Raw genomic sequence first — 27,996 nt, forward strand, 5'->3', positions numbered from 1 at the left:
ATTAAATTGCATTTCATGACATTAGAAGAAGCGCCTTAAAGGTTGAGCACATACCATCACGGAACCAGTTATGAAACGAGTTCATACCACACAGACGTTCATTTCTACTGTTATAAGGTGTTGATATTTTTATCTCTTGAAGCATGACGCAGTTTGTGTATTTTGTTGCTTTGTTGGTGGTTTGTGGAACAGGGCACTCACTGGAAACCACTGCCAGCCCTCAACAACAAAATGCTGGCGATACCAAGGACTTATGTGAGGTACAAAGTTGAATATCAATTGTCTTTTTTAACGAAAATCAATCTGTTAAACATGAGATGTAAAAATATTTACAGTATTTCTCATTTCCTCCCAAATCGAGGCTGAACTCTTAGATAAGTTACAGAAAGCGATATAAGAATGTTTGTTTCCTAAGTCATAGTAAATTCTGTCAAGGAATGTTAATGATCTCCGTGTTGCTCCCAGTAAGAGTCGGCTTCACAATCGAGCAAACATCATTGTTATGTAAAAGTTGTAGGAACATATTTGACCTGATTAAAAAACAGATATCAAGAACGTGACTATTGTCTAAAAATTGACAGGATTTTATCTCGTCAAAGCAGACCCGCAAGGCCACAAATACACCAACAGACACACTAACACTAGCAGTACTGTAAAAACAAGTAACTGATTCGCTAATACAGTAAGAGACAATAACGCAGATTGTTTTTCATGCCACAATATCTATCGACATAAGAAACATCTTGCTCTGGTGTAAAAGTTTCACACTATGTTTTTTAATACCGTGAATGTATTTGTTGCTTTCTTCTTAGAAATCGATATCTACCCATGGATTTCCGGGTATTCCAGGATCCAGTGGTATGCCGGGAATGCCCGGCATTCCGGGGTCACAAGGAGTGCAGGGAAGAGATGGAGTTAAAGGACAGACTGGCGACAAGGGATCGCAAGGAATGCTGGGACAAAAGGGAGAGAAAGGAAATGAAGGGCTTCGTGGAAAGAGCGGACCGCCAGGAATGATGGGAATAAAAGGAGCGCGTGGAACTGTGGGCGATCAAGGAATAAAAGGCGATAAGGGAGATAAAGGGGAAAGCGTGACAAGTCCTTCTAGTGCAGTGCCACAAACAAACTGGAAACAATGTGTGTGGAAAAATCTGAATGATGATCGAGATAGCGGTAAGATCAAGGTAAGAGAGAAATGTTCGGATTGCTAATGGTTATGAGCAAAATTACTTTTATCACCTAATGTAAGTTAAAATTCAAATTCAGAATTCGACAACGATTTATATGAGAGAGAATCATGCTGTTATTAACCGAAGTGTTTTTTCAGCTGGTTTCATATCATGGTGACGAAACTGATATTACATCTTAAAGTGCTACTGAAACGAAATTTTCGTACACTCTTTTATTAGCCCAAACTATAGTTTTAACGGTGCTTAAAATAATATTGAACTTTATTTCTGTCAAATCCTTCCGGAATGTGCTTTTTTAGCTGCCGAAATCGACTTTTTGGAGTAAATATAAATATATCCTCGGCAACTTTACTGCATTAAAAGCGGTAAGCGCATCAGCCATCCGCACGAAGTTATTCACGGCCCACAAGCTTTGAGTTGAGTACTTCTTTGCACACAGAGGGCATCATTTTATGATACTAGTTAACAATCAGATTATGAGCTCGAGATTTCTATGAGGTGATAGTTGATGAGGCCGAATCAACTAGATAGAAATCGAGAGCGAATAATCTAATTGTTTTAGTAGAATTCTAACTGGAATTTAATTCGAATAACGGTTTCCAAGTACTTCTCGACGTATTATTAAACTTTGCGTCTTCGAAAGATCGTTCGGATTGAATTGTCATTTGAAATTGAAGTTGTGTGCGCGCGCTCATCACTTTTTTCAATAATTTCAAGATTTTTAAAGTCAAAAAACCGTTAATGTCTTTCTTTTAGTCTTCTCAGGAATTAATTTATCCATTTGCATCAAAATATTCCTTCAGAACTTTGTTAAAACGAAAAAAACGTCGCCATTTCGTAGACGAATTCCGGCCACTGCACTCTAATTAAACAATAGAGTGTCTCTGTCGAGGAACTATGCGCTGATCATGTTGCCCCGCGGAAATTTGATGTTCTTAAAACAAATATGCTAGTTTTAGTTTCGAGGGCAAATATGCTAGTACTTCACGTGATCAATTTAAACCAATAAGAATCGGAGAAAATTTAGTGGTGAACTATAACGGCTGATAGTATACTAGTAGCTCAGCCAATCAGATTGCAACATTTGCATTAGTATACTAGTAGAATTCTACTAACAAGTGATAGTTGTTTTGGTAGACAAAGAGTATCTTTGAAAATTGTGATCCACGGCAGGGTTTGCTTTATCGCGGCATACGTGTCAGTGTAAAAAATTGGGAATTTCGCTTCTCTTTTACACGTATCTCCCAATTGCAATATTTCACGGCCGATGGATTACTTTGAGTTCTTTAGCGCATACTTATGTCTATGATCTTCATTTAATAGTATCCAAGCTCAAAGCAATTCGTTAAAACGTCACTAGTTTATACTCCTTTCGAAGGTTTGTTGAACAGAATTTGAACTAATTTGTATATATGACCTTTCGCCGCCGACATTGTCACGCTTTCTCTCGTTTCCTGAAAACATACCTGTAGGGTCATGGCAGCTTAGTTTACCTTTATAGTTTAAATTCACTCCCTCATATAAAAGAAGAGGGTTTCTTAAATTGTTGCTGTTTTGATAACTTGTAAGATGTAGCAGATACAACTGGACTAAAGGTCACTGTAGCACAATCTCGTCCGCGGTGAAACTCACAAAGCGTCCGGTTTCCTCGAAGCGAAGCGACTCGAAACTCGAAGCGTTGTTGCTGCGATTCGTGCAGTAGCAGTCCGGATAATATTTTCAAAAGCCGCTTTCTCTTGTTTTCATGTCTTTTCTACTTTATGAGTGTAGATATTGTTTAACTGAGTGGTGGCCATTTCACCAAGAGTCCCGATCATTTTGCGATCTAAGAACTCCCACTCGTTTGCTTGCTTACATAGAATATCCTGCAAATATCCAATTAAATAGACTGAAAAGCCCCAGGATCGACTCTCCACCTCTTCATGTCTAAGGCTACTGTTATTATCTGCTTTACAGCTCTGAGATGTCCTTAAGATGTTTTTTGGGGGGCTTCGAACAGTATTGTTTTCTCCCATAATCATTCTAAATTTTCAGCGCGGCATGAGAGTAATACAACCAGTGACGTCACTAGGCTGTTTTGGCTGCGCCAAGATGGCCGCCAATTTTGGGCTTAACCAGCCAACTTCGAACGGCTGAAAAAGCAGTTTTCGCTTACCGTATGCGAAAAATAAGTCTGCAGTGTTTCCAAATAAGGTTGAAACTTTATTACTAAGCAAAAATCCCACATACGAAAATTTCGTTTCAGTAGCACTTTAAGATAATGAGAAATGGAATGGTGACTTGCGTACTGGAGTACTGAGCATCCATTCTCATTTATTCTTTTATCATTACTTAGCAAGACAAGTGTGACATAAGAATCTTTGTTACGTCCACATACTACGTAAGGAAGAATCGTCGAAAACTCAGAAACTTCATACTATCACACTAGATACACAATTCCAGTCCAAAGTTAAATCGAAGCCCAAGTATTCTACAATAATAAACCAAAAGCCTGAGAATCAATGAAAAATAGAACCGATAAGTCAAAAATAACTCGCACAAAACCCTTACCGACTGTTTCGATTTAAACAGGTAAACAACACCACATGATTTTACGCCACCTTCTCTTGTTTAGCCGATTTGGCGACTCAAAAATTCAACCAAGAGGAAGCTCTCTAACACGTGACCAAGCACGCCGGATGCAGGTCCGCAATGGGTGCGCAACGATTGTACCACCTTACAGAGTATAAGTCAGTAGATCAGTGGCGAGATCGTCTAACTATTCAGCGGGACAAAGTTCTTTATTGCGTTCGAGCGTAGGGAGAACGCAGACTAATTTTCTGTTGGTGTCCACATGCTGGGCTTCCTGCGTAATACAGGCGAAATCGATCGAGGTTGCAGTGGTCTTAGCAAATTCAGCCGCCCCGCTTAATTTTTGCAGGGGCATGTCACGGCCAGTAAACTGGCACTGTTTAATGCTAAGACATGTGATAAGACATGTGGCGAACATGTGAGTACCGGTATGTGAGCAGGCCATGTGAGCTGGTCTTTCCGCTGGATCTTTCTTTGACTTCTTTCCATTCAGTCGCCGTACGCTTCGCTTTTATGTGCTCTCAGAGTTAGATTTTGGTGAATTTAAACGCTTCGATGGTAGCATTTATCGAAATCTGAGGGAATTGGCCTTGTTTATTAACACGACTTGGCTTTGGGATGTTAACCGTGGGAACATCTACACTTTGATTGCATATGCTGATTAGTTCCAGTCGCGACAGATAGCTCAGTCTTTATCCGGTCGAAATTTTATTGTTTAAAATCGGTGGAAAAGTACTCTGAAGGCAAGATCAAAAAGTCTCCTTTGTTCATCTGGGGAAATACTTAAATTAGTCGCATGGAGTTTTTTTACCTTAAACGAGCACGCGTTTGCAAATGTTAGCTTGAATTTGTGCTTGCAACTTGTGAGTCTACAGAAACTGGCGGCGTCACGCAACTTATCAACAAATCGTGACCTCGTCACTAGCATGGACTTTGACACTATGCATATCTGACTTTAAAACCTCGGTTGCTGCTGAAAAATGTTAATTTTAGCAATAGACAAAGGTTGAAAGTCAGCTGGTGAAATAATTTCTTTAAGGTATATATGTTAAAGCGAGGGCGTCGAACGCACTCTCATAATCTCTGATTACTACTAGTTACTAGATTTTATTGGCCCCTTATATTATTTAGTTGGGTGTGGACTGAGTACTAGGTATTATCAGACGATGCTTGGCGTGTTTTTATTTCGAAGGAAGGAGAAGGAAATCTGACGTCACGGACGCTTGGTAAGGGCTTTGCATTGAACGGAGTTTGAGGAAACTATAGTGTTGGGGTGACTGAGATTTGTGTTTGGCCTAATTAGCTTCGGGAACGGTGTCGAAGGTCCCTTTTGGGGAGATATCATGGCATTTGCTACCGTCTTTTTTCTTTTGGTATGAGATAATAAACACAGATGGTAAAGGTACTATTTTTCGTTATCTCACGGAGGTGTCAAAACTATTGTCTGCTAAGCTTTTTCCTTTTAGATACATACAAGAGCCATAATCGGGGACGGAGACCGTAAGTCTAGGGATCCGCGCGCACCTATGATATGGGACAATTTTGCTATTGTTAGAATAAATTGCGCCATCCTGACGATATATATCCGCGCGGATCCACGCACATGTCGAGGGTTCTCGTGTGGATACTGTCACGTTGCGTGATCAAATGGTGAGAGCTGCGAGATTCTCTGGCGGAGTTTTTACGGTGATGGCTTTGGATAAGGCAGGGACTAAGAACCAGGGTGCTTATATGTAGTTTTATACTCTGAGCTAATAGAAAAGGTGAGTTTTTCAAGATCGAAAACAAGACTTCAATTTCGCGCTGTGAAAATCCTGAGGCAAAATGCTAATAGCCATAAACTTGAACGTATTGAGTTGTGGACCAAACATTTCAAAAATTTCGGGCATTTTGGACGCCATTTCCCCCGTGCTACATCCGCAAAAATCTACGTAGCATGTACGCGGTGTGCCGCACGCGATGGTGCAATTTGTTCTAAAAATAGAAAAATTGTACGATGAACAAATCGAATGCGTTTTAGCGTGGTCTGTACTCTGATCAACAACGAGTACGCGTCATCACAGTTGTCAAAATGTTGTGGACTCACGTGGCGCAGCCAAGTGAGTTCACAACATTGTCAAGGAAGTGAGCCTGCCTGTGTCGACATTTTGTTCGCCTATTCGCCGTATGGTTTGGAGGAAAGTGTGTGTGATTTCTGCAAAGCTGCATGTAGTTTGACCCGCTAGCCTTCGACAACAAGTAACTAAAGCCTGCGTCATCGGGAAAGAATAGAGACCTTACGATATGACGACGGCAACGGCGACGGCTACGTCTGCTCTCTTAACGCACCACTGCGCATGCGTTTGACGTCACGTTGGCGTTGTCAAGGGAAGGCGCCAAGTCGCTATTCCAGCGAAGGGAATGGCTAAGGAACCGAGGTAATGTGATATTTGAGCTATATTTTACTTTTGTATAATTTCCGATCTATGGTAATTCCTTATCAGTTTGTTTCCAAATATTATGGAAGTAAATTTGCATCTTGTTTTACTGTGTGCACAACAGCAATAATTTTTTCCCCATTTTCAGGCAGTACAATAGGTTAGATTGTCCTCTCTTGGTCAATGTAATGAAGTTATTGTTTGCAATTATTATTCTCGTATCCAAGTGATACGAAAAGAACTATTCTCAGTTAATTGGACAACTCCCCTCTCGCCACCCCCAGGCCAAATTCTGACAGCCTAGTTTGTTTGGTGGTGGTACCTTTTATTTGTTTAAAAACTGATTCCCCTGTGAAAATGCCGCCTTACATAACGCTGGCAAAGGGTTCAAAACTGGAATGTCCCAATTCCCATCAATCTCATAAGGTTTATACTCTTTCCTTATAGCCAAGCCATGAAATCGACCGAAGCTCACGACATATTCTACCTCAAAGAGATTCTTCCATTTCATCCTTGGCAGCACAAAAAAGGCACCGTCGAGAGGGGTGAAGTTTGGGGAAATCTTGCTTGTCACCTTGGAAGATCGAGTGACCCAGTTTTTCGTGTAACGCAACGTTCAGTACGTGACAGGTACCTGCTTCTTGAAAGGCGCTTCAGGAAGAAAGTTTCCGAGGACGAAAAAGCGTCCGGAACATCTCCCGAGCCAAGTGAAGAAGATGCGATGATGGAAAAAATAATCTCCCTATTTGATGAGGCAGATAAGCTAAATGATTCCAAAAAGAAGAAAATACAAGAAGAAGCTTCTCAAGCAGAAGAAATGCGAAATATGAGTTTGGAAACCTTTAAACAAAGTCAAGAGAGAAGCCAAGATGGCCAACCAAAACAGAAGAAAAAGAAAAGAGCAAGTGGAGCAGACACTATGACATTCCTGAAGGAAAGAGTTGAAATTGAATCTCGGCAAAGGTTGGAAGAACTGGAATTAAGGAAAAGAGAACTACAAATGGAGAAGGAGGCGAAAGAAGCCGAGTTGAATTTAAGAGCTAAAAAACACGAGGAAAGAGTAGAGCAACAGCGGAATGCCACTCGATTGCAGCAAGAGCAAGAGCAACAGCTGCAAAATACGAATATGGCTTTATTGCAACAGCAACAGCAGCAAACCCAGGCCCTTATGACCTTGCTACAAAAATTTGCAGGCAAATGGAACTATCTGGTAAAGTTCTTAAAAACCTTTACGTTCAGAGACCGTTTCATAGTTCTTAATTGCAAAATGGTTTGTTTATTTTGTATTAACTAGACAATCAGTTTAAGTTATGTGATCGTTAAAAGTTGTTAAAGATGTACAAGCTTCATCTTGGAAATTTAGAGGACATGTGAAGCTAAGGAAATTAGGAAGTTGTTGTCACATAGTAATGATCGTTTAAAGTAAATCAAATTGTTTGTACTAAATTACAAACTCCTCATTAAACTACACTCTTTCTTTATTATTATTGAGCCTTAAGCAATGTTCCTTTTATCACTGAAAGTAGTCCTGGACAGTTGAGGGGGAAATCTGGAAAAACGTTGAAGTAGGGGTCCCATACAAACATACCCGGGCATTGTGCATTAGAGCACATGTAATATACATTTTGCCAACGGCACTTAGGCATATCTTTAAATTTTTCTTGAAGTCTAAGAATTTAAAATAGTGCACGACATCGTTAAAAATCCACTCAACTGAAACTCTCACCTCACTCATTGACTTATTTCAAGCCTTTTGAATGTTTGTTAACCGAGCACCGCGAAATGGACCCTGAAGTTGAGGTCGGAGTGGGTACTGTGGGTATGCTGGGTCACCATATACACATAAGGTGTCTCCGTGAGGGTTGAACGAAAGACGTTGAAGCTGGTTCAACACTTGTGATTGCGCCAACATTGCGCTGTCGTGTCTTTTTCCTTCCACAGGGCCATAAAGGTTAGCAATTAGGCCGTTTGGTGTAGCAATAGATTGAAATTTAATTGAATGCACTTTCTTATGACCATTGTACATTACACGTTGGACGAGAGATGGGTCTTACAGAGTTACAGTTCCGTCAATAAAACCCCAACAGTTTTGGAGAGCCGCCCCCTTCACGTTGATAGCTTCTGTGAATGTTTGCAAATGTGGGCGACATAACAATGGCTGGTTCAAATCCAATAGCAAATGTCTCCAGCTAGTGTAAATGGAATTCATCACAGCGTTTGAGATCATGCAAAGTTGAGGCTCAGGTCTCGCGAATCTTGGTACCAAATCCACATACCTGCAAGGGTAGGCAAACCTCTTCAGAAATATGCAAAATACCTCTGTTCTGTCCACGTTCACGCCATTGTAGGAGACTATTCGGTCTGGAAGATTCAAAATTTCGCTGAGTTCGTATATATCGTTTTTGTAAAATCCGAACTCCGTCTTGCATTCGTCGTCTGTCATCAGGTCAAGATCGAATCGTTCGTAGCTCCAATATGGAATATTAGGATTTTTGGGGGAATTAACTTCATACAAACGTAAGCTCTCTGCAGCATCGATCATATTAAAGGCAAAAGATAGAAGAATAGTGTCTCTTACTTTTGGCATGATATAATCAGCAAGAACTCAACAAAATTCAAAAGTATATTAACACACAGGTTCACAAAAGCTTGAAGTTTTGAAGTTCTTTTCGTAATGTAAACTTTTTGCGGGAACGCCGACGGCAACCGCCGGACTCGACCCAGTCCCTTAACGTCGCCGTCGCCGTTGCCGTTGTCGTATCGTAAGGTCTCTAATGTTTTGTAGCTCGGCGACGGCGAATGGCCATGAGTTGTGGTAAGAAAACAAATCTTCCGTGTAGCTTGGCAAATGGTCATGATCACCCTCAGACCAGTGCCAGAAGATAAATTTTCCGATTTGTAGCTCGGTAAATTCATTGGTTGTCAGAAAACAAACTTCGTGTGTTGTGTAACTCGCTAAAACACCGTGTTTTGTAGTCAGAATGGTTAATTCACCTACAAGATGTAAAATTCGAGCAATGTAAACAAATACAAACACAATATTTCAAAACATTTGGTGACGCGCTGTCTTGCAGGATAACTGGTCAAAACTTTATTGTCTCAAGAAATATTTGTTACAAGTGTTGGCGATCTGAAATTGAGTTCTAAGTGTCGCCAACTATTCAAATGCCTTTCCTGGAAAATACTTTGTCCAGTACAATTTAATTTACCGCTGGCTATAATCTATTCATCGTTCGTTCAACTTCACTCGCAGATCGTTATCTGACATTCGATCAAACTTAGGGTGCGTTTCTTTAAGAAAATCCAAGATTGAATTCTTAATTCCGAAAACGGATTTTGCGTTTCTTTTCTAAACAGATTAATCCAAGATCTCTTCGGATCATGGTGCGTCAAAGGAACCGAAGAATCCACTCTGGGCAAGGATTCTACCGTTCGTTTCCTTGCCACGCCGGCTTCTCTTCCTTCTGTGATTTTTTTTTTTTTACCCAAAATAGGCGGGGGTGGGGGAGGGGGCTGTCCTCTAGATCCGCTTGATCCGCCACTGAATTTCCAAAAATTCTAGACACAATGTATTTCAAACGTTAAGCGGGCAACGAAACGACACGAAGGCGTTTGCTTGTTTACCACCATCATCAAAGACCAGACTGCCAAAGCAAAATCACTTGGAATTAAGTGTGTGTCCTTGCTAGACATAAACTTTGACGGTTTTTCTTCGGCAAAACTTTGTCAACAACGGATATTAGGCCTGCATGTTGTTATGAAAAAGATTTCAAATTTTCCCGAGAAATCTGAGCTACCAAAGTTCATACTTCCGGTGAAAATTAGTTGGCTTATTTTTTCTGCGGTTTCCGGGGTAGAAATGAAAAATTTGCAGAGATCAGAGCAGGCTCACTTTCTCGACTCACGGCTTCGCCGCTCGCGCTTGTGTTCCAGCGTCAGTCTGCTCGCAGGCTAACATGTATGCAGGCTAACATCCCAGCAGGCTAACACACCAGCAGGCTAACACCAGGCTTGACACTTTCTCTCACGGAGCCAACAACTGATGATCGGTGTTCAGTTAATGCCAGTTAATGATACAAATCAAGCCAAAATGTGATGAAATTTATTTATGAGTTCTGACTTATTTTACTTTCGTTTGTTCCAGGATTGCTCGTTTAATAAGTTGCAGTCTGATACTGCGGTCAAAGTCTCATTCCAGGGAATTATGAGAGTCTATGGTTCTTCTACTAAGTGTAACCGGTGGTTCTTCAAGTTTAATGGTAACGAATGCAGCGGACCAATGACAATCGAAGCTGTTGTGTACAACAGTTGGCCATCTGGTAGTCCCAATTTGCATCATCATCGATCATTTGAGGGATACTGTGAAAACATACCACAAGGCACGGTTAGAGTGGAATTGTGGGTAGGATCTTGTCCTAGTGGCGATACTTTGGGCGACGCGTACACTGGATATGGGGCGCCGTTTGTAAATTTATTATTTAGACCGAATTTGTGCCATTTTCCCCTTATTTATAAACAATTGAAAATGCCAGAAAATTTATTTATAAATCAGACAAAAGAACTTGCCCGCTGATATGTAAATAATTATTTTAGGTTCGTCCTGGTTTATAAATAATCTTTTATCATAGAGTTATGATATATAAATAATAAACTACACAACTTCAATTATTTATAAATCAGGTCATCTCTCAAATAGTTATTCACATATCATAAAGTTTGTAAATCTTATTATTTATAAATAAATTATTTCGCCGGGAGTCTAAATTCATTATTTACAAATAATGAAGTTTCATTTCGCTGAATGTAAGTTTATTGTTTATAAATAATTAACTTCACTGACTGTGTAAATTCATTATTTAGAAATAATGAATTTCACCTCGCCGAGTGTAAATTTATTATTTATAAATGATGAAGTTCACCGAGTGTGTAAATTCATTATTTAGAAATAATGAACTTTCATCTCGCCGAGTGTAAATTTATTGTTTAGAAATAATGAACTTAACCGAGTGTGTAAATTCATTATTTAGAAATAATAAATTTCACCTCGCCGAGTGTAAATTTATTATTAAGAAATAATGAACTTAACCGAGTGTGTAAATTCATTATTTAGAAATAATAAATTTCACCTCGCCGAGTGTAAATTTATTATTTAGAAATAATGAACTTCACCGAGTGTGTAAATTCATTATTTAGAAATAATAAATTTCACCTCGCCGAGTGTAAATTTATTATTTAGAAATAATGAACTTCACTGAGTGTGTAAATTCACTATTTAGAAATAATGAACTTAACCGAGTGTGAAAATTCATTATTTAGAAATAATGAACGTCACCGAGTGTGTAAATTCGTTATTTAGAAATAATGAACTTTCATCTCGCCAAGTGTTAATTTATTATTTACAAATATGAACATCACCGAGTGTGTAAATGCATTATTTAGAAATAATGAAGTTTTATCTCGCCGAGTGTAAATTTATTATTTAGAAATAATGAACATCATTGAGTTTGTAAATTCATTATTTAGGCTGGTTTTCACTAGCGACCGAGTCGTAGTCGGAGTCGTAATCAGAAACGTAAAGCGATACGATCTAGTGAAAATCAAACCGACGGAGTCGAAGAAGAACACCCATTCCGCTTATGTCTCAGTCGCTTACGATCTAGTGAAAACTAGATCGTCGGAGTCGGAAGCAAAAACCGAAGAATAAACCAATAACAATGCTTGCTTCCGGGCCTTGTGATTGGTTGGTTCTTCTGCTTCTGCTTCCGACTCCGATAGTCAGTTTTCACTAGATCATAAACGAAGGAGTCGTGACGGAATCGGAAGAAATGGAAACGTTCTGATTCTTCCGACTCCGATTCCGTCGAGCTTATGACTCCGCTTACGGCTCCGATTTTCGATTTTCACTAGGTCGTAAGCACTCTTACGTCTCTGACTACGACCCCGGCTACGACTCCGTCGCTAGTGAAAACCAGCCTAAATAATGAATTTACAAACTCAATGATGTTCATTATTTCTAAATAACGAATTTACACACTCGGTGACGTTCATTATTTCTAAATAATGAATTTTCACACTCGGTTAAGTTCATTATTTCTAAATAATGCATTTACACACTCGGTGATGTTCATTATTTCTAAATAATAAATTTACACTCGGCGAGATAAAACTTCATTATTTCTAAATAATGCATTTACACACTCGGTGATGTTCATATTTGTAAGTAATAAATTAACACTTGGCGAGATGAAAGTTCATTATTTCTAAATAACGAATTTACACACTCAGTGACGTTCATTATTTCTAAATAATGAATTTTCACACTCGGTTAAGTTCATTATTTCTAAATAATGAATTTACACACTCGGTGAAGTTCATTATTTCTAAATAATAAATTTACACTCGGCGAGGTGAAATTTATTATTTCTAAATAATGAATTTACACACTCGGTTAAGTTCATTATTTCTAAATAATAAATTTACACTCGGCGAGGTGAAATTTATTATTTCCAAATAATGAATTTACACACTCGGTTAAGTTCATTATTTCTAAACAATAAATTTACACTCGGCGAGATGAAAGTTCATTATTTCTAAATAATGAATTTACACACTCGGTGAACTTCATCATTTATAAATAATAAATTTACACTCGGCGAGGTGAAATTTATTATTTCTAAATAATGAATTTACACACTCGGTTAAGTTCATTATTTCTAAATAATAAATTTACACTCGGCGAGGTGAAATTTATTATTTCCAAATAATGAATTTACACACTCGGTTAAGTTCATTATTTCTAAACAATAAATTTACACTCGGCGAGATGAAAGTTCATTATTTCTAAATAATGAATTTACACACTCGGTGAACTTCATCATTTATAAATAATAAATTTACACTCGGCGAGGTGAAATTCATTATTTCTAAATAATGAATTTACACAGTCAGTGAAGTTAATTATTTATAAACAATAAACTTACATTCAGCGAAATGAAACTTCATTATTTGTAAATAATGAATTTAGACTCCCGGCGAAATAATTTATTTATAAATAATAAGATTTACAAACTTTATGATATGTAAATAACTATTTGAGAGATGACCTGATTTATAAATAATTGAAGTTGTGTAGTTTATTATTTATATATCATAACTCTATGATAAAAGATTATTTATAAACCAGGACGAACCTAAAATAATTATTTACATATCAGCGGGCAAGTTCTTTTGTCTGATTTATAAATAAATTTTCTGGCATTTTCAATTGTTTATAAATAAGGGGAAAATGGCACAAATTCGGTCTAAATAATAAATTTACAAACGGCGCCCCATAACTGGATGGATGTCAGTGTCCCGGATAATGATTGAGGAAGTGTCTAGGCCCCAGCCCTAATTAATCAGTTCTCATTATCGAGATTGTCGCTGCGGAAGTTCATGCTTATTAAAAGTTATTGTAGTCAGAACTGAAATTTTTGTGTGTTTTTGGTGAAACTGTTTTAGCCATACGAATGGGTAAAAATAAGACCATAAATGTGATCAGTGTAGGATAAACATTTTCTAAATTACAAAATCAACAAAAATTCACGAAATGCATATAATCTATTTTGCTCATGCACTTTACTTATTAATGATGGGAAACTAATTTTACTACATAATACTTGCAGGTAATACCATTGAAATAATTTCTAAGTTGAGCCAGTCAAATGCTTCTTCTAAAAGCTCGGTGTAATGGCTACTCTAGAAATTGTAGTGGAATTGCACTAATGACTAAACAGTGTTTTTTTCTCATTGTTTAATGTTACCGTATAATTACTAAAAAAACAAATTTCCATATGTAAAGTTAAGCTAAGCAAGTAATGCGAAAAATATTTGGAGGATAATCAACACAATGACCTTCTATTCCTCAATGCTATTAGTTTTCCTTGAGTTACGCTCTCGGAAAACTGTTCCCTGTTTCGGAACAGATAATGTCCGCGGACAACTATCCGAGCATATTTCCGCACAAAATGGAGGCCACTGTTTATTTAGAGCGGTTTTCAATTGAGTGTTGTTAAACCAAAACCAAAGTAATCAAGCTAGCCAAATACAAAGGACACAGATAGTACAGTCAACCAATCAAAACTGGAAGTTATCACATATAGCTGACGCTAAGCGCGGGAAAACTTGTGCGAGTAAGTCACGTTTGGTTTTGGTTTTACTTGTGATTGGATGAAAAAGTGGCACGAGGTTTTTAAGCCAATTATGTGGCATAGTAGCGCAAAAATAATTAATTTTTAACAATTCAATAAAAACCGTTCTAGCGGGATCTATGTAAGCTTTATATAATTTATTTGTAGCTTTTTCCATGGATGCGTTCAGTCAGGTGGGTCGTAGCTCGAAAACAGGGCTGACCGACGAAACGAGAGAGAGGCCTGGTGTCTTCCCGCTCCGCGCTTCTCCCCTATTCTTTCGGTTGCGCCCCAGCTAACTGAACGCCTGAAAGAGGCTAATTTAATTGTGACCCTCCCATTGATTTCTATTCACAGTTTGCTAAACAAGACTGACTTAATTCATTGATACGTGTTCATTTTTGCAAATTAAAAAAATAAATTTTGAGCTTGATAAAAGTGATAATATATAGATTTAGGCCAGCCTAAAAGCGGAGCTCCTCAGTTATTTTTCGGAATGTTGCTACTAATGAAAATAATCCAACATGTATGAGGTAAATTGCGAATGATTTAATAGTTTCAGCCGGAACTAGTATTACATCAGCAGATCGAGGTGTAAGATGGTGTGATTGTGAAATATAGAGCCATGATTTCAAGGATTTCTGGAAAGCCACCAAAAATCTTGATCACATAACACAACTGTCTTCTGTGCTTTTTGGTGGCATTTCTTGTTCTTTCCTACCTTATTCAGAAAGACAAGGCATTGTTATTAATCATTATATTCTTCCTTAGTTAACATGGGGACTCCCACACAAAAGAAGTTTACACATTTTTTTGTTGTGGGGACTGATTGAAATACAGTGGTTACAATATACTCAGTCCCTGAATCTCTACCAAATGTAATCTCACAAAAATACCAAAACAGTATACATATGTGAAAAGTTGGAAAGTTTTGTTTTCTAACTTGTCCCCAAAGATGCATTTACCCATCTTCACTATTTTATGGAGTCTGCTCCTGCTGGAAGGGTTTGCAATGAGCAAAATCACCCTCGCATAAATGGTAATTACAATATTTTTTTTTTTGCTGATCATGAATACTTGCATAGGCTTCTAATAGTAATTTTATTACTCAATTTCAATGTGATTTGTTCTTTTTCTCGACTGGCATTGTGGCCTACAAGAGCTGTTATTGGGTTCCATTAATTAATTTTGCTATGATTAAATTATACCAAGAATTATCAGTAAGCTAAGAGGAAATTATATTATGTACATGTATTTTGTCTGCACTACACAACCAAATGCACTCCAAGGATATCAGGCATAGGTACATTTGTCAGAAGAGCCCAGCATATCCAAGATATGTTTTGATTGACACATCACTTACGATAATTTACAGCAAAATGGATAAAAAATACATCAATATCCTACATGCACCAAAGCCAGACATGGGGTTATAAGGCAATCATTTAAACAACAGATTGAAGTAATTTATAAATTAGAGAACACTATTTCTACAACAGAATGGAACAAATTAACCTTATTGGACATTGCGAATGGCAAGGCTGTCTGTAGAATGTCACAAATTTTTAACCCTTTCTTTCTACAAAAATGCTAATCCTGCAACTTTGCTTAAGACCCAGTTCTCCATTTCGTGTTGGCAAAATATCAATTTATGCCATGTCCAATGCAGATTATCACAAAATTGATTTAAAAGCTCAATAAATATCATTTTAAAGCCAAAAAGCCAATTATTTAAATAAACCATGAGTAAATTATCTCTAAGAAAAACTGATTAATTTAACAGGCACTTAAAAATAATTAGTTAATATGTGTTTGTTAATAATGTAATGCAGTGTATCTGTCACAATGTTGCAGCTATGATATTACTACACAAAGGATGGGTTGCAGAACTGAACCTCCAAGTCAGTTTATTCAATGAACTTGGTGCAGAATTTATAATCCCATCAAGTTGTCTGTAAATACAGAGAAACCAAACAAAGCATTACAATCATAAGTAATGAATTACTGAACTCTTTTACATGTATGAACAGTGTATGTTCCATTAATACTGGGGATCTCTCAGAAGCTGCATCCATGATAAATTAATTATTTGTTCCCAGATGCATTTGTTTATAGAACTTTTCACAAATTAATATATCTGTCATAACAGTGATCTCTGTGTTCTACAACAATTAGTACACAAGAAAAATACACTCAGTAAGATATTTTTTACAATAAAAATCAATGCCTATAAGCAATCATAAGGACCTTAAATTTATATTTCCTCAGAAATATCTCACCAGGCCATGGTTGCTTTGAAAATCTTTGATGTTTTAATACAGGCTGCCCATCTGTAAACTGTTCATATATTGACTGACTGGAACAGGCATGTAATTCCTTTCTTTGATATACAGTGTACTTCATTGTTAGTTGTTTACTGAGTGTTAGTAGTGAATCAAATGCTAGGGGTTGGTACTCCAACTTTCACAGTGGCAGGCTCTGCCCTGAGATACAAAGCAAACTTACATAACTGTTATGAACTTCGTGACTTGCTTTCGAGAGCAAATGTAATTTGCTTCAAACAAGAAACTGGAACATTGAGGGTTACAACAATGTGCACAGTTCCAATCACAGGGTCATCCAGGCTGTTTGGTTGTACATATAACTGTACAACTGTATATGAGTTCAGCTTCCAGAAGAAAATCAGAGTTTGTCAGGATAAATACTGATGTTCTTGCTTACTCAATGAATGAATGTGCAGTTCCAGAAGATATTCACACCCAATACCCATTCATGGCCAGTCTTTAGAAATTCCAAATTAAAGTATCAGGAATCAAGAGCTCTAATAGAGAAAAAACCTCCATGTGGGGTATGAATCTTTTCTTGAAGAAAACAATGTCTGAGAAATCATTAATTACAAAATAATGTTTAAGAAACATCTTACCTTTCAGAGAATGTTGTAATCTACACTGTCTGGCCAGTTCATACATGTATATTTGACAAGTTGACACTGGGCATGTTTGTAAATTTGTGCACTTCAACATCACATTACTATGTAGTAGTATTGGTCAACTAAAAACAGCATAATTTGGTTAATTAATATACACTGTACAATATTAGGTTGAAATATTGGTGTAGATTGTTGCACATCAACAGATACAGAAACTATTTGCACCTGAATCATAACAAGTGGAAAATTGTGCATGAGACATTTACATGTACATGTAACAGCCCTCCACCTCAGAACCATCACAGATATGATATGATATTTTTAAACTCTGAAATTTCAGATTATTCAAGATTAACATATGCACATACATCATCTGGGGCAACCCTAAAACACTGAATTTGGAAACCGAAATCCGGAATCCAGAATCTGGAATCTGGAATCTGGAACCGAAAACCAGAATCTGGAATCCAGATATTATGAATGATGATTGAAATAATTCACTTCAGCAATGTCTAATAAATAAATATGAGCAAAAATTATTTTGTTGTTATTTATTTTCTTGGCTTTACTTCAGCCACAGACTGTAATTGCTAAAAAAGTATTGACTAGTTCTGAACAACCCTTAGCTATATATCTGGCCCGGTTGTTCAAAAGCTGCATAAAGCTATCCATTGGGTACACCACTATCCAGTCAGGGTTACTGATTTTTTGGGTGGATAGAGTTACTCATAGCCTGCGAGCAGGCTCTAGTATCTGTCTCTAGTGTCTGAGCAGGCTAAATAGGTGTCTAGTGTTTTTCTCCACTGGCATGTCACCAAGAGCCTTCATGTGGCTTTGCCACTCACGCCCCCAGCCCAAACACGAGAGCCTGCTCATAAGCTAAGTTACCCATCTTTTGTTCAAGCTGGCCCTGGTGAGAGCCCGGTTCTTGTCTAGATCAAATTGCTCTGAGAAGACTGGTGAGCAGCACATTAACAACAAGCTATTATAGGCTATCGCAGTGAGTTTCTGGCAGTCTTTTAGCATCTTTTAATAACATGTGGTCTGATCTGTTACCAAGTGAGAAGCAGACGGAAGTAAGTGTGCAACATTTCTACAAATTGTTTTAATATGATGGCTGCCAAGAATATGAAATGCTGATTTGTCACAGTATCAGTCTGGAAATTGTGTTAATCTGGAATTGGTCTTGTATCTGTTGGAAAAATCAAATTTCATATTTAGACCAGACGGGTTAGGCTTTGGACTTCGAAAGTGGGGGGCCAGACTGTCAATGTACAGGGGGCTGCCACTGATGGATATCCTGTTCTCTATGACATTTTCTATCTTGTTCAGTATCTACTAGACATAAAGGATAAATTTATACTTCCGGTAAATTGAAGATCACTTATTGAACAAAATGGCAATTATCAGCAAGCTTATTTTAGACGCTCTCGAGGTGCTTGGAATAAAATTAAGACGCACTTTATTGAGATTCTCATAATCATAGCCCTCACTAGAAATAACGGTTGCGCGATTTCAACAGACAGGGAATTTTTGTTTCAAAAAAGGTTAAGTTTGAGGTCCTTTTTACTTGACAGCTTACTTTTTACCATCGAAAGGCTAAGCAAAACAATTTTTGCGTATTTGAAGAACTTATTTTCTTTGATTTGTGGATTCCGGTTTTCGGTTTCTGGATTGTGGTTTTTGGTTCCAGATTCCGGATTCCAGTTTCTGGGTTTTAGGGTTGCCCCCATCTTTAACAGAGTGTTTGCTTCACATTCAGTTTACACATGGCTGTTATCCAGCATAGGCAGACTTATAAGTTTTCCTTCAAAAATATATTGCAACAACTATTGCATCTTTCATTATCTATTCTTGTGATGAAATGACACAAAATCCAAGAACAAGAAGTCATAAGCATAAAACTAACTTACGTGGCGCTTACAGTTCCTCTTACTGTCTACATATGCCGTCCATAAACTGGTGATGCCTGGACAATGTACTCATTATTTTTCTGATCACACCTTTTAAAAGGTCACTGTTATATAATTTGTCCTGAAAAAGCAATACATGAAATGTTATGCCTTTGGCACTCACCAAATACCTTTACATGATGTATAATGTACACCATATCAACATTCACAATAGATCGTTTTCACTGTCACGCAATAAAAAAATAAATCGAAAACCATCCTTTGGAAAAAGCTATGAAATTATGATGTTATAGAAGGTAACTAAATAAGACACTTCTCCAAGTTTTAGGCCTGTACGTTTCCCTGAACTACAGATATTCGTTGAAATGTTTCGCAGATATTTACAGAGCCCAGTATGAAAATGCCATGTTGGTGTACCTCCGTGGTACACCAATATGGCGGCTGGAAAATAGAGTAAACATCTGGAACTTTCTCTGGCTATCTAGGCGACTGATTATCAGTACTGATCAAACAAGCATTTACATAAGCACTTTTCCTAATACTCAAACTTCTAAAAAAGCTCAAAATCATGAGATAAGTATATATTTTTCGACGAACTCGATCATAGCCTTATGTCACGCACCTCCATAACCCTGAAATTCAAAATGCTCTGGATTCCAAACGAAGCACGTTATTGAGCTGTAAAATTGTAAACAGATATAAATATACCGCCTCTTATGCCTGATGAGGATAAAAACTTTGGTGGTTCTTTAATTTTGGATTTTAGAAAGTGATGACGTCACGTGAAAACGATCTATTCTTTTTACTTTCATTGTAACTCTTTTGTGTCGTTTTCCCTCACTTGAAGACAGGACTTCCACATTAGGTGATAATTTGCCTCTGGAATCTCTATGAATTCACAGGGAGTGATAACAATTAAATCGTGACTAATTTTAGCAAAGGAGGTGTTCAAATGTCAGATTTTAATGCTAAGTTTATACAGTAACTTTACATTACTCTTCGTATATACCTGTATATATAACCTCTTAACTATTGCACCTATAGACAGAAGGTGTGCTGGGGGAAGAAATGTTCTAAACTTTCTGAACTTTTCCCCCTTACCTGTAATAGGATGACTATTATGAACTACGGTTTGTAACCAACACCAACATCAGGTTATGTATACACATGTATATTTTGTTGTCATCTGTAATCATAAAAAAATAAAAATTTAAAATCCTCCATAAAGTTCATACTCAATAACACTGCTACATGTAGCGCTGTTACTGGAAATCAATATAAGTGAAACTGTTGAAACAGCTCTGTCAAAATTGCTTCTAACAGTTAAGGCAGGATAACAAAATATACATGTAGCACACAGCTGAAAGGCTAGAGATACACACATGTTAGTTATCAGTTAGGATTTGGTGAGCTTCTGTGCTGTAGGTATGGTGGAAAATAATAGATTATCAGAAATGAAGGTTCCTGAGACATCTTGACAGCACTGAGAGGAATTAATATATAAATTCACAAAAGAAGGAGAAGTTCTTGCCCTGTCCAGTTCTCTGTAATAAAAATATCATTTACATACAAGTCATTTATTATACATGGTTTGTGTTTAAGCTGATATAATGCACACTCTGATTGGCCAATTCCAGTGCATTATTTATATTTACATGGTATACCTCGGTAAAATCCTAAAACATTGCGTGCGACTAAAATAAAAAATATAAAAAATAAAAATAAAAATAAATGCCTAATTCATAACAATTTAAAATACTCAACACTAAAACGAATGTAATTCTTTACTTGAAAATTATTCTCCTGTAATGCCCATGGACCAATTACAGGCATGCTAAAAAGTCCTAACACAAAGTAAAAGGAAATTAAGAAAACTATTGCTTTTTTCCGGAAAATTGTAGCGACCGAAGGCAATGATGGAACACTCTGAGGGTGCATTCTATCAACCTGATGAGATACGTGTAAAATTTAAGGAGAATAGAGAATTCACAAAGTTATATCACAAACGAATTGGTACAGGACAGGACAAAGGAAACTGTAGAGCCAGGAAGAAACTGAAACTTTCTTCGATGAGCAAAAAAGTATGCATGCACAACAAAGAAAACAGTCAGTGACATTCATTTAATAAGTTAGTTAATAAAAAATTAGTGTGAAGAAGAGAGCAGAGAGAGAGAGAGTGGAGATAGGAGAGCACTCTCTCCAACGAAATTGTGTATATATGTATGCAAAAGTTATTCTTATTGCCCAATTTCAAACCGAGAGAGACTGGCACTAATTTAATTTTATCCGGACGGAAGTGGCCTTTTGGCTTTTCTTTCGTGACCTTATGACTTGCCTTTTCTCGACAACATGGAAAGCAAATCAAGTAAAAAGACCGCGAAAAAGGAAAGCCGGCCCGAAATTTCCCTTGGAGAAGTTAAAACGAAGGTTATTTCCGAGGATCCATCGAAGTGGAGCGTAGAATGCCTTCAGAAGTGCTTACTTAAACTTGGGCAAAGTGTGTCTGGATCGAAGGAACTCTTGGTCAAGAGAATCGTTAACCTAAAAAAAAACCCACTGATCTTGGATAAGATTATATTAAGGAGAAAGAAATCCTTCAAGTTCAAATCACGGGTCTTAGTACGCAACATTCCGCCACCAGAAGCAACCTGGACATCAGATTCAAGTCATTATCCAAAGGTAATTCATTTTTGTTTTGTTTTGTTTTTTTTTCACTTTTAATGTTTGCGTGAACAAATGAGTCTTGCCTGTTTCTTATTTTGATTTTTTTTTTCTAACCAAGAATTCCCATTGAAAATAAACTGTTGTAAGTTCTATTTAGACTGGTAATTTGCGAGCTGGGACTCAATGAAGTTTATTTTAAGTATAGCTGTTCAATGTATAATGTGTAGAATTTTTGTTTTAGGTTACAGGTGCCATGATCAAAAATTATCAAGCTCTCAAGCGCCAAGGTAGCCTAGGTCAGTACCGGAAAGCTCTCCGCATGTTCAACAGCAGGAAAGTTAAAACCGTTAAAGTCTGCAAAGAAGGAAGTTCTATTTTCATAAAAGCACATATATTTAAAAGTTTTACACCTACAAACAATGGAGTAACAAGACCTGCAGTTGTTCTGTTCCAGGATGGTACACCTATTAAGGGCCACTGTGAATGTGCAGTGGGACTTTCAGGGTTATGCTGTCATGTTGTTTGCTTACTGATATATCTGCAACATTACACCAGCCATGGAGTTAAATTTCTTGCTCTTACTTGCACTCAGAAAATTCAAAAGTGGCACAGAAAGGGTGTAACAAAGCAAACTGAGCTGTGTCATGTACCTCTGTCCCAACTCCGAAATGTGCGATCATCCAGAAAGACACTGGACAGTTCACGCCCAAAAAGAAAGTTGAATGTTTCAAATGACCAAGCCTTGTCAGATGAGTCATTGGAGAAAAATGATTGGTCGAAACATGATATTGATGGAATGGTATCTAGAATCAGAAATGGGATTCAAGAAACTAAGGTTAACATTGAGAGCCATATCTATGACCAGCTAAAGAAATATGATGTGAAATCTGGGCTTTTTGAGCAGCTGCATTACAATTATAATTACAGATTAAAACAAGCCCTTCAAGATCACAACTATGCAAAGGACTGCTTTCATGATGAGCAAGTGCTAAAGCCAAGATTTTCTGCGAATGATTGTGATGTTTGGCATGCACCTTTGCTATTGACTGATAACATTGTTGAAGATCCAAACACTGAAGATGATCAGCTTGTCACAGGAATGTTAGCCCCAGCTGAGGATCAACATGCCCCTGGTGCTTCAGTGGCAAAGAATCAAACTATGTATGAACATGAAACAGTACATTTGTATGTTAAGCAGTTAGAAGGTATTGTTGAGGCTGCTAAGGGTAATCTTGTTAGTGAGGGGGACAAAAATACCAAAGTTCTGTCCATATCAGTTCCTCCCTTGAAACCAGTTTATGCATTTGGCTTTAATTACCATGAAGTCAAACAAAATACCCAAGAATGGTTTCATCTCCATATTGGAAAAGTAACCTGCAGTATAATAGGTAATCTGATTGGACTTGCTGGAGAGAAAGAGCACTTGCATTATTTATTATGTGTCAAAAACAAAATAGATCCTAATAAAGTTAACCCAAAGAAATTTGCTAGTTTTACCAGAGGTAGACAGTTTGAGGGTGAAGCTGTTGAAGCTTTTGTAACAGCAACAAAACTGCCAGTCACTTCATGTGGTTTTTTTGCCCACCCAAGTGATATTAACTATGGGGGAAGCCCAGATGGTGTTGGCCTGGGTTTTTTATTGGAAGTTAAAACAAGGGTGGCAGGGAGTGAGGGACCTCTCATCGCTATAACAGCTAACCATCTTCTCCAGACAAATTACCAGATGGCAATCACTGGAGTAACTATTGTGTTTTTGCAATCCTATCATCCTGAAACAAAAAGCTTCAATCTATTTTTAATACAGAAAAACAACTTGCTTCTCACTGTTACAAAAACCATCATTGATCACATGATCACTGAAAGTATTATCTGTGAATGGCCTCATGAAGAGAACAAACTCCTTAAAAAGCTGGGTGAGCTGAATGTTGGCAGGGTGCCAACCTTTCAAAGCACAAAACCATTGAGATCATGGGTAAAAGAAGAAGCCAAAAAAGTAATGAAAATCGACATAAACTCTTCAGATTAATAATCTCAAATTTGTCTTAAAAATAGCTGTGAAGGACATAAGCAAGCTAACAGAGATTATTGTTGGGTTACAAACATGAGCTCTTATTTGTTCTCTGACCATCTGCAGCTCATTTGCATTATGCTACAAATATAGTACTTGTACAAAATGTTAATTTAGAAATCAAATATTAAAACTGTAAAGTGTTTTCTGTTTATGAAGATAGCATGTCTTGTAACAATGCCTGTTAGCAGGATATCGAGTTGTATTTAAATGTCATTTTACTGCACTTTGCTGTCTTGTGTTTCCTTGGGACCAACAGGTTTCTTAGTCAAGTTAACAATGTGTGCCAGTGCAATCCAACAAATTCCAAGAAGGTCAACTCTCCCTGAAGGCCAGCATTTGTTCAAGATTGACCAGTCATGAATTCTGCCAATTGCATTTTCATTATAAATGCGAAGGGTTGCAATATCAAAATTTAGATTTATGTCATTTTCATCATACTGACAATTGTTCTTCAATGGTGGCCTGTTGTGATGTACTCCCATTTCGTGACATAAATCACTAATTGCAAAGCCCTTATCAGTCATAACCACCTTTCCCTTAGGACAGTAGTCTATAACTCCAAGTTGTTCAGTGAGTTGTTCATCTGAGATTGACCCAGGAAAAGCATCAGAGCATTTGCATAAAGCACCATGAGGAAAAATCCACACAGATACTTTACCAGTTGTGTGATTTTTGTAATGGCTGAAGGTGAGGTTATTCAACTCAAAATTCTCCGATTGAGCAATCCAGGTCTCTGTGTTGTCCCCAAGAATTCCACAGTCAGCATACCCTGCATCAACAAAAACTCTAGGGAGGAAAGCTTCTATAAAGCCAGGCAATGGCTTCAGATTAACTTCGTCTAGCACACAGCGAAGGAAAACCATCCAAGCAACAAACACTCTTGAAATAGTTGAGGAACTTCCACCTACTAACTTGGCCATAATGACTAGATCCACTGCATGTCTTGCCACAGTCAGTGTGACAAGGAGTTCTGTTCTGTTGTCAAGAAGTTTATTATGTGAATCTAATTTTTCCAAAGTTTGAACACAGTCAGGATACAAAATCAGATGTAAGAAAGGAATCACACATGCAAAAAGACAGTCAAATTCATTCACAGTGAGTCCACACATGTCAAAGAATTCCTTTTCCCTGTTCTTCAAGCAGTCATAGGTGAATCTTCTCTTATTAAGGTCGAATTTCATTTCTTTTATTTTCTTTTCGAAAGAATCTATCTCAAACTTCATTTTGTCTTGTAAGGCTATCATTTCCGTTTGAAGCTTTCTTAGCTCTTGTTGCAATTTGTCAATACAACTATTTTTCTGCTCGAGTTCTTTAGTTAAACTCTCAACCTGGCATTTTAAGCTGGAATTCTCAGCTTCCAGTTTCTCTGATAAAATTTTCCTTTTCTTAACAGGGCGTGAAGGAAGCGGCGTCCTACTTGCAGGGGCTTTCCTCGGAGTACTCCTCACGGTATTGGCATTCGACGAAGCAAGAACCGTTTTTGTACAGTCAATCTTCCTTTTCAATTCCCTAGATGGTTTTTGGGAGTACTCTTTTTCCAGATTAGCAGCATATTCTTTTGTACAAATTATGTCTGGCAATTGATTCTTGTTCTCTCGTTTCCCCGAGCTCCAGTGAGCGCTACATATAACATGTTTTCTCCAGTTAATATTTTCGTTCATAAGAACTTTCCTATATCCTTTTTGAAGCTCAGGATCGCTGGGCAAAGTGTAGTACGTTATTCCTTTAGTTCTGTAATTATTCGTACACAAAGAACTGGCACAATTCCAATGCCAAGTTTTCGTGTAAGTCGCCATCTCTACGCCATCAAACTGAAGTGCACTTCCGTCCGGCAAAACCGATAACTTGTGCCAGGCTCCCACGGTATGAAATCAGGCAATTATCGAGAAATGGTTAGGGCAAGAACTTCTATTACACTGTTCAATTTACCAAGTTAATTAGTACCATCTCACTTTTTAGGAACATTTTCCATATTAAATGTAAATACCGCATTGGGGAATAACCTCTTATGAAGAAAATAGGGTCCATGTACCCCCAACCAAAAGCAATGGCACAAATAAAACGAAATAGCCAATCAAAATCAAAGCAGAGCTTTATTTGCAGACAGGATTGCCATGCATAATCGTCTACTCGACATTGTGGACTATATAAGCATTTCACCAAACCGAACTAATTGGACAGACAACAAAATCAAACGAGGAAATCTACATTATAAACACAAGATGCATATCACTACATCTGAGCTCGAGTATCAACAGCAAATCCCTTCTCAGTGAAAGGTGACCGAACAAAAGAGAGGATAAAGAAAATTCGTTTAAGCTTGCAGTGTTAAAGTTTAAAAATTATTCACGCTTAAATTTGATTGAATATTACTGAGAGTCTGTATTTTTGCCGACGGCTTAATTTAGCTTTGCAGTCATTTTATTGGCAGTAGCTTTACCAGTCTTCAACCAAATTAACCTCGGAATGCACAAAAGCATTTCGCCAAACCGAATAAATTGAACTAACAAAACAAGGAAATCTCCATACTTTGTAATCACAATATGCAAATATTCACATAGGAACAAAAGTAAATTTAGCAAATCCTGTTCGCTTCGGCTTAAAATGGTTTGTAGACCTTTCTTGGTTTTCAACAACAGAAGAATAAATTTTAGCAGTCTACGAAGCGGCAGTGCTAACTAACACAGAGAAAACTTCAAAACTCGCCCGGCCGTGTTTACAAGTACGGTTTTGGTTAAGCTTATTTTTAGACGTGAGGCTATAAGCTTAAGTTGACGACGAAAATCGACAGAAAACTTTATTTGTTTACAACGTACAGCAACCTCCAAAGCGACCCACGTGTTATTGTTTAGAGACGAGCGAAATTAAAACGATGCAATTTTTAAAATCTCTTACAGCATGGCTTCAAATAAGGAAGACTTTTAATGGATTCCAATTGAAAATAAGCTTAGCTAAGCTTATATCGCAGAGGCAACTTGTTAATTTTCATAGCAAACGCAACAACAAAAGTCACTTACCGCAAGTTGGCAATTCAGTTCGGCCAGTGTAAATCTCCTGAAATCTTCCAGGCAGAAACTTGCAGCAAAAGTTGTGAAGACTGAACTGAAGTTATATTTTCGATAGATCAACGAATCAACCACTTCTTTCCGCTACGTTTACTGTTTTGTAATTTCTCTAAAACACTCAGGTACGTTTGATTTCTCTTGTTCATCACCTGACCAAATCATGTGACTTTTGAATTTTCTTGCACGGCTGCACAGCATCACGTTCGCGCGAATTTTGAACTTGGCCATGGAGAGTGCAGTCTTCTGAATCAATTTGTCGGGTACTTTCGCCTCCTTTCTATAGCCCTCGTTAGCTTTGGTTCACGGCATTGTTCGGTATTATTTCACCTCCTTTCTCTAGCCCTTGACTAGCTATAATTCACGGCATTGTTCAGTACTGTTTCGCCTCCTTCCTCAGCGCTGGCCCGCTCAGTCTTTTTCGCGATCTTCTTCGCTACTTCTTTGCCTGTTAATTCTTACTTTCTGTTTTTTGCTTCAGTGCAACCCTGTCTTAAAAACATTAGATCAACCTCCCCTATCGTTTTTCTTTAAAGTGCCACTGAAACGAAATTTTCGTATGTGAGATTTTTGCTTAGTAATAAAGTTTCAACCTTACTTGGAAACACTGCAGACTTTTTTTTCGCATACGGTAAGCGAAAACTGCTTTTTCAGCCGTTCGAAGTTGGCTGGTTAAGCCCAAAATTGGCGGCCATCTTGGCGCAGCCAAAACAGCCTAGTGACGTCACTGGTTGTATTACTCACATGCCGCGCTGAAAATTTAGAATGATTATGGGAGAAAACAATACTGTTCGAAGCCCCCCAAAAAACATCTTAAGGACATCTCAGAGCTGTAAAGCAGATAATAACAGTAGCCTTAGACATGAAGAGGTGGAGAGTCGATCCTGGGGCTTTTCAGTCTATTTAATTGGATATTTGCAGGATATTCTATGTAAGCAAGCAAACGAGTGGGAGTTCTTAGATCGCAAAATGATCGGGACTCTTGGTGAAATGGCCACCACACAGTTAAAC

The 27,996-nt window shown here is 37.7% G+C and overlaps 3 protein-coding genes, 1 long non-coding RNA gene and 2 pseudogenes across 5 annotated transcripts in view; 3 read left to right on the plus strand and 3 right to left on the minus strand.

The window, feature by feature from the left end:
• The window catches only part of LOC145467435 (uncharacterized), a 267,594-nt pseudogene that overhangs the window by 71,718 nt on the left and 167,880 nt on the right, over positions 1 to 27,996 (plus strand). The gene's annotated exons all lie outside the window — the stretch shown is intronic.
• LOC145467243 (uncharacterized) lies at positions 59 to 10,891 on the plus strand. Its single transcript, XM_081450795.1, has 4 exons — positions 59 to 260; positions 813 to 1,184; positions 10,323 to 10,643; positions 10,859 to 10,891. Exons 1-4 carry the CDS (start codon positions 144 to 146, stop codon positions 10,889 to 10,891), a joined length of 843 nt encoding a protein of 280 aa, XP_081306921.1. The 5' UTR covers positions 59 to 143.
• LOC145467389 (uncharacterized) lies at positions 7,692 to 8,765 on the minus strand (annotated as a pseudogene).
• Positions 19,223 to 27,977, minus strand: LOC145467500 (uncharacterized). The gene is made up of 3 exons (XR_014042072.1): positions 26,941 to 27,977; positions 20,290 to 20,374; positions 19,223 to 19,309 (listed from the first exon to the last, which is right to left on the minus strand). It is a non-coding gene; the product is annotated as an uncharacterized LOC145467500 (long non-coding RNA).
• Positions 20,365 to 23,881, plus strand: LOC145467332 (uncharacterized). Its single transcript, XM_081450881.1, has 2 exons — positions 20,365 to 21,867; positions 22,094 to 23,881. The coding sequence occupies exons 1-2, from the start codon at positions 21,538 to 21,540 to the stop codon at positions 23,876 to 23,878; spliced, it is 2,115 nt and encodes a 704-aa protein (XP_081307007.1). The 5' UTR covers positions 20,365 to 21,537; the 3' UTR covers positions 23,879 to 23,881.
• On the minus strand, positions 24,135 to 25,792 carry LOC145467392 (uncharacterized). Its single transcript, XM_081450949.1, has one exon. The coding sequence runs from the start codon at positions 25,717 to 25,719 to the stop codon at positions 24,139 to 24,141; it is 1,581 nt and encodes a 526-aa protein (XP_081307075.1). The 5' UTR covers positions 25,720 to 25,792; the 3' UTR covers positions 24,135 to 24,138.

The sequence above is a fragment of the Orbicella franksi genome, chromosome 14 (assembly GCF_964199315.1).
Source record: "Orbicella franksi chromosome 14, jaOrbFran1.1, whole genome shotgun sequence".
Lineage (NCBI taxonomy): Eukaryota > Metazoa > Cnidaria > Anthozoa > Scleractinia > Merulinidae > Orbicella > Orbicella franksi.